General features: G+C 32.5%; 1 protein-coding gene across 1 annotated transcript in view; it reads right to left on the reverse strand.

Annotated features, from left to right (window-relative positions):
* The window catches only part of OLA1 (Obg like ATPase 1), a 225,667-nt gene that overhangs the window by 20,300 nt on the left and 185,600 nt on the right, over window positions 1-19,767 (reverse strand). Inside the window, 3 exon segments of the mRNA XM_037849184.1 lie at window positions 19,133-19,233; window positions 19,536-19,578; window positions 19,580-19,614. Coding sequence (XP_037705112.1) covers window positions 19,133-19,233; window positions 19,536-19,578; window positions 19,580-19,614 — 179 coding nt within the window.

Below are 19,767 nucleotides of genomic sequence, written 5' to 3' on the forward strand. Positions count from 1 at the left end.
CAAGTCTAAGCACTAAGCACTAACCACTTCAAAAATTTATTTAAAGGCATTTCTTTTCTTACCTTACAAAGTCTATCTGCTATATGGAAAAATAAGTTTTGCTACTCATTAAAATAAGTTCTGAATGTTATTCTTCCAGCTTCTAAAAAGGGGTAAAAAACTATTTAGGGTTGCAAATATCAAACAATAGATTTGAGGTAAACGAGTAGGACGCATATTTGACTTTGCTATATTCAAAACCATTTTTCACAGTAGCCAGTCTAGGAACCATTTGCTGATACTTGGCTCTGGATATGAAGAGTGACTTCTCATCTGGTTCCCTGGTCATATCAGGAGAGAAAAAAACTGATGAAATATTTATACATTTGCTCCCACTGCCAATGCAAAGCTTCTCTCCACCACCCTGACACACTGTCTGTTAGTTACATTTATCTACTTTTTTCAAATAAATTAATTCATTTGAAAAGAAACTGTCAGCAATAATTTTATTAATGACATATTACAATTAAATGAATATTGAGTGGTTTCTCTTACTTTACTGTAACATAAGATTTCTGCTCTTAGCATACATCAAAATAATCATTATAAATGAGAAAGCAAGAAGTACGCAATTGACTTTAGCCCATTTCTAATTGTGTTCCCAGTGGAGATGCAAAACAAGTGTCTATGCTCTCTCTAATGATTATTTGAACAGTTATCAAATGTACCTTACCTTTCCATTGTAATCAAACAACTAAAAATTAAAATAATATACCATTTTTCACCTATCAAATTGGTAAATATTAAAACAATACTACCATCCAGTGTTGGTTAGGGTTAAGGAAAATGTACTTTCTTGAATGGCTACACGGATTTCCACTACATTTTATTCATTCAGACAAAAAAAAAAAGGTAAAAAATGCACAGTTTTTAGATGTTCAGTTGAATGAAGTTTTGAAAATTTTATATATCCATGTAATCATTCCCCCCCCCCCCGCAAAAAAAAAAACCAGAATATTTCCATTTCTCCAGAAAGTTCCCTTATGTTCTTTTTTGGTCAACCCTACCTCCTGTCCATGCTGCTATGTATTATATGTATTCCATAATATAAATATACCACAATTTATTTATCCATTCTTCTATTAACACACATTTGAATTGTTCCCAGTTTTGGACTATTGTGAATAATGTGGCTACATACATTTTCACGTAACAAAAATATTTATAACATGAGAACATACGCTTTCATTTCTTTTGGGTAATAGTGAAAGTTGGAATTACTAGATCACAGGGTAGATGTATGCTTAACTTCAAAGACACTGCCAATTTTCCAAAGTTGTACAATTTTACATTCCCACCAGCAATGCCTGACAGTTCTGATTGCTCCACTTACTTGCCCACATTTGGTGGTGTTAGTTATTCTGACTTTAGTCATTCTAGTGAGTATGAAATATCTCACTGTGATTTTGATTTGACTTTCTCTGATGACTAAAGATGTTGAGTACCTTTTTATGTTTATTCATATATCTACATTTGTGGAGTGTATATTCAAGTGAAGTATATGCCAATTTTTCAAATTGGATTGTTCTCTTCATATTGTTCATTTAAAGGAATTTTTAAAATATATTCTGGATCAAAGAATTTTGTTGGATATATGTTTGTAAAAATATTTTCCCAGTTTGTGGGTAGTCTATCCATTTTCTAATGGTGTTTTTTGATAAGCAGAAGTTTTAAATTTTGATGACTTCCCCTCCTTTTTTTTAATGGTTAGGGCTATTTGAATCCCTTCCAAGAGATCTTTGACTACCCAAGATTGTGAAGATACTCTCCTATGTTTCAATGAAGGATTGTGGACAGAGAAAATGGCAGAGTGTAAATGTTTAAAGCAAATCAGGATGCCCTGCTGATGGAAAGAATGGTAAGTTAGGAGGCTGTTACCTAACCCAAAAATGAACTGGTGAGGTTTAGTTTTGGTTGACAAGCAGTGGAACTGAAGAGGAAGGGATGAACAAATGCCAGATTTAGAAGAAAAAAGATGGAACTTGATGATTATAGTGTATGAAAGAAGATATGCTAAAATGATTTGAAGAACTCAAGGTCCAAATAATTCATAGAATAAAATGCTGGCACTACTAACAAAGACAGGAAAGTTTGAAAGAAGTTTCCACTGTGGGTGTGGGTCTACAGGAAAAAATAAGGAGTTTAGTTTTACACGTACTAGGTTTAAGATAACGGAATATCCAAATGGAGATTTATTGTTGACACTCAGGAATAATGAAACTTGAAACTAAAGCTGTACATTTGCAAATTATTAGCAAATCAGTGGTGCTTCTCAAAGTAATATCCATTTATCAGCAGCATTAGCATCACTTGGGAACTTGTTGGAAACAACCTATACTAAATCAGAAACTCTAGAGGTGGGGTCCAGCAATCTAGGTTTTAGTAAGAGACCCCCTCCCTGATAATTCTGATGTGCACTAAAGTTTGAGAATCACTGGCATATAGGTTAGAGTTGAAGACTTAAACTCAGATGGCATATGAAGAAATTTAACAGACACTCAATTAGTAATCTAATCCCTAGGGAAGGGCCATGGCAGACAGAGAGAAGAAAAACCAGTAAAGAGAAGAATTAGAAGAAAAAAGCCTACTGCTACTGTATCTATCACCCAAAAGCTAAAGGGAAGAGAATCATTAAGTTTCTAAGCTCAGCTTATTCTGAGAGAGACAGAAAGACAGAGAAAGACATAAAGTATTGAAGTCCTCTTTCACCCATTTTAGACACCCCCCCCCCAATATAGGGGTCATTTTTGGGGGGGGGGTGTTATTATTTGATATATTTTCCATACTGGCTTTCCTTTTAATAAGGCAAGTCTGCAAACAAAGTACAACAACAACAACAAAATGCTGCCATATACAAGCTCTTTTCGTTAAAATGGAAAAGGAGAAATTAATTGGCATTTTCCACAAGCAATTTCATTTAACATTTAAACTAATCCTTTGAGACAGATGCTACTTGACTATAGTGGAGGATGGGTTCCAGCCCATTTGACTCCCAAGTCCCTGCTCTTTCAGCTAAACCAAGTTGTATGTCTATTTTTAAAAACCAAAGTTGTAGATTTAGCTATATTTTTCAAATGCTTTTTTTCTTCTTCATATGTACACAAAAGATTGCTGAATTTTCTTGGCTTCTCAAATAACAATGAGTATGTAAAACTCAAGAAGGAAGAGAAAAATGGATTGCAATTTGAGAGGTAAGTGAGGTCAAGGTTAAGTTTTGTTTTGTTTTGTTTTGTTTTGTTTTTAATAAAGATGGGAGATACAATAGCATGCTTACATGCTAATGGAAAAGATTCACTAGGGAAAGAAAACCTGATAATACAGGAGGAGAGGGAAGATCTGTTGGAGCATACCCTTCAGTAGATCAGTGGGGAATATAACTACACTAACACCATAGATCAGGGGTGAGAAAATTATGGTTGCACCTGTTTTTGTATGACCCATAAGCTAAGAATGATTTTACACTTTTAAATGATTATTCTAAAAAATCAAAAGAAAAATATTTTGTGGCATTGAATATTATTTGAAATTGAATAATATATATGATACACATAAATGAAGTTTTATTGGAACAATGACACACCCACTTGTATATGTCTGTTTTCGCACTACAATGGCAGAGTTGAGAAGCAGCAACAGAGATCCTGTGGCCCTCGAAGCCAAAACATTTAGTATTCGATCCTTTATCGAAAAAGTCTGTTGACCGCTCATTGGTTTGTGCTCTAAACCCTAGATACACCTAGACAGAACAGACTGAGTTCAAATCATCAAGGTACTTCTATTAATGAAGACTAAAATTTGGTGCTGTAATATAGGGGATACAGTCCACTGATTTCATCCATCAAGTCATTCAACCAATCAACAATATTTAGAGTCCAGTGCCAAGGACTGGAGATATAAAATGAACAAGGCAGGCATGGTCCTTGTTCTCATGGAATCTAAATTCTTATGAGAAAGAAAGACAAGCAACAAACAAGCAAGATTACATAGCTTGTAATAAGTGCTCTGAAGGAAATAAATATGGTACTGTGACGGAGAACAAAAGGGAGTCTGGGGGATTACTTTAGTCAGGGTAGTAAGGCAAGGCATTTCCTAGGAGGCCACAAGGAACTAAACACAGTGGGGGAAGGAGTGTGAGTGAACAGGGGAGCAGACAATTAAATATTCTTTAATTTCTACAGATGCAGAAAAAGATGAGGATGGAGAAATTTACAGATTGTGAATAGCACATGCATGAAATACTTTCGCTGATGAATTTTCCAAAGGTTTTTTTTTTTAAACTACAAAGTACATACAGTATAATTATATAATGGGTCCAAATGATTCAGGAACAAAATAGGAATTAAAAAAAAAAAACCCACTGTATAATTACTTAATTACCCGAGAGATAGGAATGGTTCCAGAAAGCCATTTCTGCTTATCAGGTATATACAGTAACAGTTTTTTTGTGTTTTTTTTTAATGGGGAAAAACATTCAACACAATGTAAGTTTGGTAGGCATTTCTTAATTGCTTAAAATAAAATTAAGCTTTTCCTACTTGTAAATTCTATGACTATATCACAACAATTAAATTTCAAAAATGATCATAAAAGGATAAACAATACTAGAAACTATAATTTTTTTGGTTGTAATTCATACACAGCTAATGCAACATAATATAGCAGTTGAAGCTTGACAAATGATAAGCTATGAACTCTGGGAAAGAGTTGGTGGCATTTGGTTCTTAACCTGAAATTTCTTTCTTGACATTACCAGCTTGACCATTTAAAATACAACTTGTCGATTTTGTGGGTTGGCTATGCAGTTTGTTCCATGTCTCGAAATAATTAATTCTTTCATTATCTTATTTCTAGGATATAAATAACAACTTTCTACTTGAAATTTAAGCAGGTTGAAGCAGTATAAAATAAAATTTTCAACAATCTTTTAGATATTTATAAAATAATTATATAATTTTAGTTTATTTCTTTTAAAAAAATGATAAAATATATGATTTTCAATCATTTGAAAAGCCAGACACAGGTTTATGGAAACGTAAGGAACAGTACAATATAATGATTCATCGTATCTCTAATAGGAAGATTCAGCAGTTCTCAATCGAGACCTTTATTCCTTCTCTGAATAAATGATGCCTGAAAATTTTATTCTTGTTCTAATGGAATTTCAATGGCCTTCACTGCAAATCTACTGGAAATTTTTGCATATTAAGTGGAAAAAATTAAATGATGTTAACCACATTTTAATGTGATTAAGGCTGACAGGGTCATTATTTCTGCTAATCACTCAGTTTAAAAGCTCAAACAAAACTTTATAACAGACAAGGTTTTTAATTTTCTGTATATCTTACTGAAATTTTTAAAAAAATATATAGAAGAAAAAGGAAGGGGAAAAAACCATAATACAGTTCTTGACAAAAAGCAATGAGTAGTTCCTACAATTTGCAGACGGGTTTCATTAAACTTCATCTGGTGATGTAACAACAAAAACGCAAAACAATCTTATACTGCACATATTCCTCTGGCTTCTTTCCTTTTAAACACGAAGAGGGTAAGAGAATGCATTTTGTAGAATTTTGAGTTCTGTGTTTCCTATTTGCAACTAAATGGAAAAAATAGTTTTTCTTTAGATCTTATAGCATACTAAAATGTATGCATATTCCTGCCTCAAACAATTCTTCACTGTACTGTTTTTTAGATTAATCTGTGCCATCCAACTATGAATGTTTCAAATATATCAGGGTAAACTAAAAATCTTCACTGATAAAATTCTCCAAAAAAGTGACACTAATTGCTGCTAGAAGAATATTAGAGATTCTAATCATTAGTAGTACTTATAGATAATTTGTTTTTTAACCCAAACTGTTGTTTGACGTGAAATTGACTTTGTTCATCAGTCATTCTATTCTAGAAACTTGATATTAAATTAATTATTTAAGACTGCAGGTGCATTTGATGTAATACTAATGCTCTATATGCAAAGAATTGTTTTTAAAAGTATAACATTACAATATTCTTGAAGCAAAAATGAGTAGCAACCCAGCACAAAAGACAACCAGTATGTTCTCTAATTTTCTTAGCATTTCCATATTTTTCGTGAAGAAAGACAAATAAGCTACATTACATTCAACTATCTAAAACTGATTCAAATACCTCACTACCTCTTTTGTTGGCTGTCAACTGCTTAACCAGTACTGGTTGTTGAAAATCATCTCCCAGCTACCAAAATGGTAATTTCTAAAAATGATTTGAGGACTGTAATTCATTTTGACATACAAAGATAATATGCTGATTCCTAATCTAGTAGTTCTTGTTTTTACAAAACAAAATTAATTAGCTTTTAGAAAAATATGATGAGCAAATGATTTTTGAAAAGAAACACACACCTGAAGTTCAGGCAGTCTAATTCATATTAATTCACCCCAATCTAGTAAACTTAAACCAAATTCAATGACTAAAATAAAAAATCTCATACATTAAAGAAATGCAATTTGGTATCAAAAAGTTTAAGAAATTGCTATTCCACATTCATATTAAAAATCACAACCAAACTACTATTTTCAGCAAAAAGCTCAGCCTTTCATGAAGAGAGTCTGTAGGAGATTATATGAATATCAAGAAAAGAAGTTCAATATTAATGCTGCATTGTAACCACAATCTTTGATGTCCTTAGAATTAATATTGTTGGACATTTTTTATTTTCGTGTGATGCGATGCACTGGTGCACCAACTAATAACCCTCCAGAATTTCTGTGCTTATCTAAAAAGAGTCCCTGCCGAATGTTCTAATGCATCTTATTGTGAATCTTCAGCAAATAAAACTTCATGTATGAGCTCATGATGTGCTTTGCTGCCAGAAAGTCACAGACTCTGTGGGAAGCTCTTTATCTTCCCAGCAGTCAGTTCTCTGAGAACATCAGTGTAGCTACTGTAGTTACCTGTAGATTACTTGTATTTTCTCACATCTGTGTCCAGCAATCTAAACCATGATGATAAAGGGTCATTAGGTTTTGAGTGAGGAAGGGGATGGACTAGACAATTTGCTCTGATAAGCTCCTTGTTGGAAGCTCCAGTTTAGAATGTGAAATGTCAGATATGTACAATTTTTACACTAAAAGGAAAAAACAATTTCACTTTTCTGCACTAATAATTAAAAATGATATGGTTTAATGTCTCACTGACGTCTACTGACTCACATTTTATGTGGGGGGTTTACAATTAAAAGTATTTAAGAGAAATAATTTTCTGCTTGTAAAATGGACATCCACGCTCTATTAGCCACAAAAGAATTCAGGTACAATTACTAAGATAACTGCTGTTTGGAGCACAGCAAACCAATTTCCCGCAGAGGGACTTACAGTTCAATTTACCAGTTGCGCAAATATTTTGTGCTCTGTAGTGGCCTAGAGAGTTAAATCTATAGGTAACATTCGAGCAGTGTTATACTTGGAGAAAAGTTTCTTCAATTCAAATAGATGGTTGAGATTTCAAAGTAAAAGTAGTACCCTAAAAACATTCCCCCAAATTAATATTATCATATAAAGTCTAACACAAAATACAGTTGTCACAGAAATCCCTACTGACCTCTTGTTCCCTCAAAACAGAGGCTCATAATTTAGAACTTGACACTGTAGTTTATTTTCATATTTGTGTTGGATCCAAAATCATTCTGATATGCAATCACATTTCCCAGTAATCAGCTGACAGAATATGCTATATTCTTGATTAGATTATAGAATGGGAATACTAATTACTTAATTTCAAATAGCTTAATATAATTGTGCCAGGTTACAGAAATGTAAAAAAGAAAAGGGGGTTAATTTTTGGCATCATTCAGATATTATGTGGCACACCATATAGATAAAATGAAAAGGAGAAATGTTTTAAAGACAGTAGACCTTAAAAACGACTCTCTAAATTTGCATTCATAATTTACCTCTTTATTTAGGTACGCTTATTCTAGTGCAATATTATGTCTTTTAAAATATTCACTTACCCTCCTCCAAAAGGAAATTTTAAGAGAAAATAGTGACTGAAACAAATAAAATACTGCTCTGCTTCAAAGAACTATATTGAAATAATAAAAGTATGTGAATAAAAGAATACAATATTTAAAAATGAAACATCAATAGTGATTTGTTTTTCTTGGAAATAGTTTAAAACAGTATTCATTTGGAGTGTTTGAAGGCTTTCCAATGTTGCTGGCGAAGAAAAACAAAAATACTAATTTTCAAAATTGTTAGTGCTAAATACAAGCAAGCAATGTTTTCCAACAGATTAAAGATAAAGTAAGCATTTAAAAACTACTGGTTTTCCCTTCAAATACATGAATTGTCTAAAATCCTTTTAAGAAAGTCCGTAAGATGGAAGCTGTATCACTGCTACCAATGTAGAGACATTTCTTAAAATAAAAATTATCGTAAAATACAACATTTTGGTAACTAATGTTAACTTCCTAAGGCAATATGAGAACACAAATCCATAATAATAATTCATACACCAAGTCACTGTAAACCTAAATCATTTCTGAAGACCTAAATGTGTCAAGAACTTTGACAATTATGACTGGAGCCAGGAAACTGTAGCAGTGCAGAATTTCTTATGAATTTCTCCAGTTACTTTTTATAAACGCTGTCTTGGATGACAGCTTAATGTGTACCACATGCAATATTTATTCTTCTTCAGTGTCAGACTGTCTAGCCATCTAACGGAATACAAAGAATGTCATTTATTAGGATAAAAGCACAAGGAAGGTAATCAAGGACATATGTAACATCAGCCAATCATGCCCTATTTCAACATCCTATTCCATTCATAACAGTTCAACAATTATTTGCTTACTGATAATTTGCTTTCAGGCTGTTTGTGTTCACCATAATGGTGGTTTGCATTTATTTTGCTCTTTAGAATTGGACACTTGCTGTGTTATATGGGTTTGTCAAAACTTTATATCTTCTGTCAGAAATGCTTAGCATATAAAATAATTTCTATTTGTCAGAAACTGCAATGCAACAATCAGTAACCCTTAATGTCAACAGGGCACTGAAATAACTATAAAACAGAAAATACATAACTATCAAATATTTCATAGCAAAAAAGTTCTATAAATGATACATAGTATGAAAGTAGTTACTATTGCTAAGCCATACCTTAGCACATATCCTTCTCTAGCTTATGGCTAAAAAAGTCTAATAGGCAGTTATTTCTTTTGTTTTGGTTTATCAAGACTGTAAACCAACAGAATTTCCCATTCTAATCTGGTGGTCTTTAAGCTATATATCCAAAATATGATAGCAGATAGGAGAAATTACATTAAAACATATATGTAGCCACCCATATAAATTTAACTTAGTAACAGATTTAAAATAATGTCCCATCATACACCATAATCATGAACTGTATAAACTGGAGAAATATATTTACTTAATCAGAAAACTTTAACCAGATATGGCTTTAACAATGCATTCTATTAACATTTAAAAGCTTTCAAGAGTACTAATTCCAAGAGATCCAGACAACTTGGATGGTTAGCCCTGAATACAGGAAAGGAAAAAAATGGTTGCTATTCTCTTAACATTCTCTCAGTCTCTTTTTACCTCTGCTGTCTCTATCTCAGATTTGGCCTGAAACAGATACAAGTTCTATGACATGAGAAATATTCCATATATTTATACAGAAAATATTCTATATAATTTCTCAAAATAAGACCTAGAAACAATGCTTTCAAATAATAACATTACCATAGATTTTTCTTTTCCTAAAACTGTCTTGTAAACCACTGATTTTCTTAGTTATATAGAAAGTGATACAAAGTAGCTGCTGATTTTTAAAGTCAGTATATAGGACTAGAGAAAAATCCATTTGAATAGAGTTGGAGAGGTATAGGGGAACTAGTCTTGATTAATGAAAAGAGAAACACAACAAGATTTTCTAAGTTTTGCTGTCCTTTTTAAAAGTCTTAGGCATCCACAAAACAGTAAAATTTCTCAAAATGTGATGTTTGGGACTTATATTTCTTAACAAATTTCTAATTGGATTCCAAATAAAAAAAAAAATCTGGTGGGGAGAAGGAGAGGAAAATCTGAAATATATACATAGTAACCTTGCTTTTGTAAATTTCAGAAGCCAGAACATTATAATAGGAAGTTGCTATGTTTTATTTCCTGAGAATAAATAGGTTAAATGTTTTACAGACTTTTTTCAACTCCAACTCATGAGAGAAAGTGTAATACATTGATTGCATTCATAGCATGCTTTTCATGCAACAAAAAAGTGCAGAAAGAGTTTTGTGTGTTAGTTGCACCCTAGTAAAAATTACACAGAAACAAATTCCTGCTGCAGAACAAACATAATAGCAATGTTTTATATAAGCAGGACTCAAGACAATTTGATTGTGGTTGCAACTAAGTCTGGAGTCTATTCTGCAGTACATTTTAGACTTGGACACTTGATAAAAATTTTTAGTTGTGGTTTCATTAAGAGCCATTGTACATGGTATTTTCTCCATGGAAATTTTTACATAAAGTATTCCTTTAAAAATGGATATTAAAGTGGGTGCTAAAATATGTTGCTGTTGCCTCTTTAACAATAAGATACTGTATAGTAAATTATTTACTAAATGAAGGCAAAAATAGCAGCAGCAAAAGATTACCATAGGAAAAGCACACACTTGCCATCTGAGATTTGTTTCTTTTTATTAACTAAAACCCTCAACAAGTTGATGGAGATGAAATTTTCTGAGATAAATGTAGCAGGATGCTAAATTTATTAATGAAATATTTCCAAAGATTTCTGGAGATTCACAACAAACGCTTGTACCATCACTTGGTTATCAGCCATCAAATGTGGTACAGGCACAAACATTCAAGTCAAACGGATCTATTTTTGTCACTTATCTGCTACAAGAACTTGGTATGCACCATAATCTCTCCAACTGCCCTATCTGTAAAATGGGCATAATACCTGTTTCATAAGTATTAACAAAATTTCCATATGTTTAATCTCTTTTTGCAATTAGTAACTTGCCAATTTCTAAGGACAAAAGAGTGCTGCATAGCAGGAGCTAACCAATAAATGATGGTTTGTTATGTATGTCTTTTGGTTTGGTATAGGAAAAGCTAAGGTAATGTCATTAAATGGAGAACGGGGGAATATAGAGGGAGGCGAGACAAAAGAAAAAGGGCACAACTTAAAAGGTAACAATTTTAAATAAAAACTATGTATAAAAAGAGCTAGTGGCCTTCATGTTTCAAAAACCCAGATATACCTTTTGGGAAAAATCTTTGAAAACATCATTAGAAAGCTAAAAATGATTACCAAGAGATGGAAGCTATCTGATCTTTTCTTTTTAAATTTCAAAGTGGACGAAACCCAAAGATGTTTTCCACAGCCAAACTGTTCTTTTTAAAGAATGTCTAAGGAAAATGCTGATTATCATCCAGGAATCCCTTGATTTTAATGACAAACCTTAGAGTACTGAAAAGGCACCTGTGAATCTTTACTAATGGAAACACAAATCTTATTTATTTCTCTGCTGGCTTAACCCATCCACTCCTAAACTAAAACACAGAACTCTTAATCCAATGATGAAACTGTTTCATTTCAATAAAAATTCAAGGCCAAAATAATACAATGTAATGGGGGCCCATGTTAGGGCTTGTCTGAGGATCAAATGGAATAATGTAAGTTAAACACTGTAAAGTTCTATATAAATGTAAGTTGCTTTATTATTTCTTAATGAAGTTCAATCTATTTCTTTGAGGTCATGCCTTAAGGGACTTTTTAAAAAGTGCCTGATGAATAGTATAGTGAAGTTACTAGACTAGATGGAAAGGAAAGATGAAATTCAAAATAAATGTTATAATTGCAAATATCACTTTAGAGATTGCTTAAAACAATACCTAAAAATATTTCTGAACTATAGGAATCAATTAGAGAAAATAAGAAAACACAATCTTAAAAACCCCAATTGAATTTTAGAACTCATTTAGGATTTTATTTTTTTTTAGGATATGTTTTAAAATCTACTTAAATGCAATTTGAATAAGAATATATAAGTTCTTTTCAAATGGTTGTCTTCTTATTTTATTCTTTTTCAATGCTCCATCACACTCAGAATAAAATCCAAGGTGCTCGCTGTGGCCTATTAACCTCTACACATTAACCTGTCTTCCTCGCTAACTTCTTTTCCTATAACTCATTCCCTTATATACTCCATCTAGCCATCTCAGTCTTCTGCACTTGCTGCTCCTGCACTACTAGATCCATGTTTTCCTCAGACAGTCTCGCAGCATACCTCCTAACTTCAGAAAGGTATTCCTTGACCACTTTAACTGAAACAGAATCCACTTTCCTGTGCTTTATTTTTATTCATTGCTGTAATCATTTCCTGACACTACATTACATATTTGTTTATTGTCTATAACCCCATGGGAATATAAATGCCACAGGGGCAAAGGATTAATTCTGTTCACTCTAAGACTACCCATCTCCTCAGTGAGCTCACAGTCTTCATAAGGAACATAAATTTGAAATCTATATTCATGACAGTTCTTATAAACTTAATATTTGTTCTTGATAAAGTGTTAAAATGACTGAATGGAAACCAACATGCAGCCTTACACACATAAATAGGTTTGTAATCAAAGTTCAGTTATTTTTGAACATTTTTTAAAGCAGAATTTAAAAACTGGTGATAAAAATGGTCACAGATAGCAAAACATTTCATACAACTATGCTATTTCTGCTACATTACAAATGGCTTTGGAGGGTAAGTCTCAGAAGCCAATGTTTTTGATGGGGAAATACTTTCTAGGTCAGTTTAGAATAAGAAAATGCAACAGTTTGAGTAATATTACTAGCCTTGACTTACTCTACAAATAGGTTTTATTTCCACTATGTTCTTATTCTAGCCAGAACAACAGCTGCCCAATATGAGGAAAGATGGAAATATGGTGAGACTCAGAAAAGACTAGAGATATGGGAAGGAATGAAAATAGAAGAAAAGACCTAAGCTTGTTTTAAATCCAGACTAGAAATTTTGCTTTTAATTGGGCATTTGCAATCTCGGGGTTGCTCTGTATAGTTTCACAGTTAGGAAAAATCCAACCACAATAACCTATATATACGTGTTGTGAATATACAAGATATTTGCATGGGCATCTTTTCTTTGTGAATTTGCTATAGTCCAAGCATTAAAATTTTAGCACTGGAAGGGAACCTTAGAGATGATCTCCTTGAATTCTTTACTAACCATCACTGCGCCTCACTTCCAACATATACATATAGACATACATTCAAAAATGGAGAAACTGAGACACAGAAATCACAATGGACTTTAAAAGGCTTTTTTAAAGAACAAACATCTATTAAAACAAAACAAAACAAAACAACAAACAAAAACTATGCCACTGTAACAATTAAAGAACGATTTTGCTCTAATGGAAGCCAAGGAACTATAGTAAAATCCTCTGGGCTACAAATGGTGAAGTCCATGGGCCCAATCTGAGAGAGGGATGGGGACACGGGTCAAATGGAAGATGGCAGTGATATCAGGGCAGCGATATCATATCTGCACAGTAGATGGTTCCTGGTTGGTTGTTTTAGAGGACAACTGTTTCAAAGCATGGAATTACTGCTGCACAATATAGAAATACATATATAGTACATTCTGTTCCTTCATCCATCTAATGAAAAAAGAAACAAACAAACCAAAAAGAAAAACAAAGGGAATGCATCCAGAAGATGCATTTAGACCACACAAGTTCTTGCTCTAGTATTGTGTTCTTTTTGAACTATGATAATTAAGTTGGGGGAATACTATTTATACAGAACACATTTTATGTATATATTCTGCAGCAAAAAAATTTAGAAAACTCCTTGTTGCAGAGTAAAATTCTTCAGCTAGTTTAAAAAAGATGAGAGTCCTCACACATTTGATAAACTATATCACTCACAAATCAGTGAGTCCGTGGACAGTGTTAATGAAGATTACCCAACCTGCCCAAATATATCACTTTCTTAAATTCACCGAACCATCTGGCAAACAGAAATTATTAGTTACAAATAGTGTGGGCAAGTTTGCAAACAGACCAGGGGAAATTCCTATACACATATATTGTTGGTCAATAGCATTATGTTCACATATTAAAAAGAGATGTGCTTCCTTCTAGAATTATCTTTTCATAATGAGAAATCATAAGTGTGATTTGGCTTCATCATGACTAAGTGCTGCAGGGTACTAGACCCCTCGATAGGCCATAAATATGAAATTGTTTGAAGAGTAACCAAAAACTATTTAAATTGAAAACAAGAAAGAAATTCACAAATATTACACATCCAAATACATCCAAATACAAAAGTATATTTGAAGAAAAGATTTCTGACTGGGCAAAAAAATGTCCCCACCCCCACCCCCACCCCTTTCAGTCCTCCATCTCTTATAATAAAAAGACAATTTTTCTTTAGTGAATTATTTTTAATTCTCAAAATTTTGATCAGAGAAAGAAATAATCAACTCAACAAAATCCATTCACTAAAATTATTGAAATCCTAATTTATAGTATGTATGATACTGTTTCAAAGCTTTATCATAAATACAAATTTTAAAGCAAATAATTGAGAAATCATCCAGTAGCAGAAATAAGAAACTATAAGAGGAAGGAGTCTTATAAAAATGTTTGTTTGTGAATTCATTTAATACTTAGTTCAGTGAAATTAAGAATATTTTGTATAGAAGTTCACTGATTTAATCAATTCCATATTTTAAAAAAATCCCAGTTTTGACTTCGAGAATACCCTTGACCCACCCTGTCACCCACTCCCATCTGTCAAAGGGGAACATGAGAACTGGTCCTCATAAAGGTATCAACACTAAAAATATTTAATCCAAGAAAAACCACTATAAAATTAAAACTTGTACAAAGTAAATTTAGATTAAAAAGCCTCATATGTTAAAATAAACCTACCAGCACTATGTTGTGGTTTCAAATAAGCAGGAACACACACAGAATAAACAATTCCTGTAACCATCATAAATCAGGCACTTGAGGATGAAGCTAACGTTATATCCTCCTAAAGTTATATGAACCACAAGTGGTAAAAACAAAAAGTATAATTCCAAAGAAATTGTGCATGGATATTTTGGGGCTTTCACTTGGCCATGCTAGTGGATGATAAAATGAAACATTAAAAAAATCTTATACATGTAGATCTTGCTTTACATAACAGGGTATGCTCTTAGAATCTGTTTATATAAATTGATCCTAATTTCAAATGTAGTTGTGAAGCCTCCTGAACTAAAATGAATAATTTAATTAAGAATAATTAAACATTTCCATTTTATTTGTTTCAAGTAAATCAGACGTATAAGAATGTGATTTTTCCAAAGCAGCATATCTGTGGTAAAATCTCTAGCTTAAATGAATAATCTTGTCAAAAACTAATGACCTCTTACAATAGTTTTATATTTATAGGCATGTGTGTGTGTGTATACAGCTGCATACAAACACAGACATACAAAATTACATATCAAAAGTAAACATATTTCACCCTACATGCATAGATATCCTAACTGTAGTTTTCATAGGCAGTTCAAGAATCAAGAAAATATTGGATGTATTCCCTGATTCTCCCTCTAATCAAGCACATAATGTATAGTATCTCTAACTCATTTTTAGTTGCACATAAATTATATGAAAAACTAACAAAAGCAGAAAGAGAGGGAAAACTCCATAAATTACAGTATAAGAATAATAAACCTTTCCTATTTAAAATTCATTTAATAAACTTGACACACTGACCTTGATTATAAAATGGCTTAAAAGACTTTCCAAATATTTGTCTATATTGACTCAAATAGTATTAGTCAAAAGGTGATGTTAAGTAACTACAAGCTCACCAAGGCATATGCAAATGTGTGTACACATACATACATATGTCTCGGTGCCCTAAATTTTAGTTATATTTCCCAGTTGAATATGGTTATATAGTACAATAAACAATGGAATGTAATTATTCATTAACAGTTTTAGGAAAGGTAGGGGTAGGAAAGCACAAAAATGAAGCATGATTGGGTAGCTATGCAGGAGTACAAAATATTTAAAATTAGTTTGTTCTACTGATTTCATAATTGGATGGCATGTACTACTAACAGAACACAAAGGTGCAAAGACTGAATTTAAACCCCTAATTAAGCAATGGTTTGACAATTCTAATGTCCGTACCTGCTTGACACCATGACTCAGTGGTGAGTTCAAATGAAAATTAAAACTGCCTATAGTATATCTTAGTACAAGTAACACCAATTATGTTCAGATAATGAAAACCTCAAAGATCATTAGCACCCCACAAAAAATGCAACTTCTACACAGTTTTACTCATTCAAAGAACAGTAATTCGTAATAATAATAAAAAAGGTTTCTATGGATTCCCCTTATCTTGATTACTATCATTCCATCACAGCACAACTGCAACTACACAACTGCCATGTCATCTTCTTTTCAGTGGCTAGGTCATTATCGTAAATCAACAAAATGCCTAATTCAACATTGTTTAAAATCAGTGAGGACATGCCTGGAGCCACTCTGGATTTTACATCTTCAAAAGTAAATATACCTACTCAATAACACAATAGACTTATCTTTCAAAGTGTTTTCTTCCTTATTAGGATTGAAAAATAACATTACCATTTAAATTTAAAGTGAAAATTAGTAATTAAAATGTTCATTACTTCTGAAATGGCAACCTACTAAAATAAAGATAATTTTAGTCTTCCTCTTGTGGCCAAAATCACAACCCTCTCCTCCTCCTGTCTGACCATTGTAAACAGTTTTCTAGATCTAAAGACCCATGAAATATTTATTACTGCTTCCTGTATCAGTTTAATTTGCTACAGTATTGTTACACATTAACCTTAAAAAATTAAAAACTTTCTTTTGCTTGAAGGGAGCAACTAATGGAAATAGAACTTGGATATAAAACATTACCAAAAAATATAAAGCTAACACAAATTAAAAGGACATCGTGTTAAAATGTATTTTAACTGTTTACATCTGCTTGATGAAAACCCAGTGTTCCATATCCTTCATAATAAAAATTTATTCTGCATTTTAATACAAAGGCTATGTTGCATAAACAGAAGAATTTAAAAGCTTATGCATAGTGGCTGACTGAAAGGAAAACGGCAATCTTTTTTGGCTCCAGTAGATGCCATTCCCTATCACACAATGTTTTCGCCACTCATAAATACATGACAAAATACTTCCTCAATCATTTTTTTACGAGCAGGGATGCACAGGGGGTAGTCATGGCTAGCTTGAGGGAAATAGGAACAGCAGGCGGCAGAACTGTACAGAAAAATGGCTATGTGGTAATTCTCTTCTGGAACAATCACTCAGTTACCCAGTCCTTTGATCTTTCAGCTACAATTACACTAACTTCCACAGATTTGGATGCCCCCCTCGCTCCCCAAAACATAAATAACACTCCAAACCAGATCATTAGTAATACATAAAAGCCACAAAAATTTGTTTTATAAATGTGATCATTTATATCTCTATATTTTTATAAATTAAAATTTGTATTTAGACAAGAGTTTACTTTCAATTGGCTATAACCATATCATCAATCATCAACTGTCTCAACAAAAACATGGGGTGTCTGGCGACAGCTAAATCACGACTTGGCGTCTCCCAGCATCTGTCTACATTAGGGTCTGGGAAATGGTATTTACTATTCAATTAGAGCCAAGGAGTTCTACCTGTAATCATCCAATACAGGTTGAGAAGCCCCTTTGGGCAAGGAAACTGACTCATCCCTTTTCATGTAAACTTTGAGTGTCTGTATTGTTTTACAGAGCTCAAGAAACCGCAACCATTCATACTACAATGAGAAGATTTACTGACTCAGGTCAAGTGATAAATTTTAAAATTTCTTCGTTCCCAAAGGTAACAGTTTTAACACATTAATCATCACATTTATAAGAATCTGAAACAAGTCAGAACTGATTGTTCTAAAGTTAATTACTGGTTAGAAGACACTGACCAGTCTGAACTAATTTTTATGTTAAGTTTATTATGCTTTCTAGAACATTACCAATAAGAAGCTAAATTCAGTTTCCCATCAGGAACACAAAAATGTCTTACAGTAATATCAACAGGGCAGTTTTAGTTGCAGTAATTTGCACAGAATTTATTCTAATGATATTGAGTTAAACCATCTGACATTAATTATTGTTTTGGCTTCCAGTCTATGAATGTTTATTTTCATTTAAAAGCCTTCTCACTACTTTGATATCATATGGAAATGAGAATTTTAATGGAAAATTGAAACCATGTGCATCTAAGGTACTTATAATGAAGTACAGGGAGAAACCGACAATATATTTTAGGAGAATTCTGATATTTTGCTTTGGATAGTTTTGATTTGTTTGAATGACTTCATAGTATAAAAAATACTGAGAGTCTAGTGAAGCACGTCAAAGTGAGTACTATTGCCAAATATGCACATGCCCAAATGTATCAGGAATATATATGATCTTTTGAAGTTGTTAATAAAAGAAAGCAAACACATACACATTTTGGTATATGTCAAAAATGACAGTCAATACATGAATGCACATTTCTGTCCTTGTGCACATTTTTAAGTATGTGAAGACACCTGTGTTTTCTTTCCAACTGCCTCCTCCCCTCCCCCCCCTACCTTAATTTAAAGCCTTGACTCTGGATGTAAAAATTTATGCCCAGGTAAAAACTCTGGAGCAGATATTTAAAGTCACATGTATTATCAACAGAGAAATTTCTAGCTTAAAAAGTGTTAATTGTTCCAACTAGCTTCCATTTTGGCAAAGGAAGTAATCAATAATGGCTAATAAATTGAAATTTGAAAAGTAAATAAAATTCAATAAGCCATATTGCAAAATTAAATTTTTTTTTTTGTTTAGTTTCTCTCAATATCAATTAACAAGGTGATATCTCTGAATGCAAATACCAGGTAAAGCTTTTTCAGCCATTTTAAACCTGGACATAGCAGTAAGTACGTAAGTGTGTGTGTGTGCGCGCGCACAGATATATGTCGGGTACAGCTAGGCGGGAAAACTTACCATTTATTTTTCTTGTCTAATGTTATTCTTTCTCAGAAAGAATTAACCAAGTAGACCATTGGTTTTGAAGTCAGAAATAAGTGTTTATTCAACACTTCAATCTAAGTAGAGAGAGATAGAATCCTTTAAAAAATTGAGTAAATATTGAGTAAATCATTGAATATTTGAAAGTAAACTTGTTTTAAAGTAAGCATTTTCATTTTCATAATTCTTGATTCCAAAAGATTAGTTGTTATTAAATATTGGGAGTAGGGGAAAAGAAAAACAATCAAGTCTGGAAATAAGCATCACTGACAGAAATAATGTTTAGCTAGATACAGCAGTAAGTGTAAAAAAAGGGACAACTCTAATTAGAAATCAAAGCAAAGGGCAATAATAGGATGGCATGATATTTTTAACTTACCTCTTTGTCATTCCAGTCATGAAAGAAGCGTACAGGTTTCTTGATCTATAACCCAGGATTTGACTTTGCACATTATGTCCTATACAGATTAAGAAAAAAAAAATACAAGATGTTGACCTACTAGGCATTTAGTTACTAAATATTAAAATCAAAAGTTTTCAAATCTTTAATAAAAGAGGAACTAGAGCTACAGATAAGTATTTTCATATCATTAAGAAACAAATACCAATAA

This window comes from Choloepus didactylus, chromosome 9 (genome assembly GCF_015220235.1).
Source record: "Choloepus didactylus isolate mChoDid1 chromosome 9, mChoDid1.pri, whole genome shotgun sequence".
Classification (NCBI taxonomy): domain Eukaryota; kingdom Metazoa; phylum Chordata; class Mammalia; order Pilosa; family Megalonychidae; genus Choloepus; species Choloepus didactylus.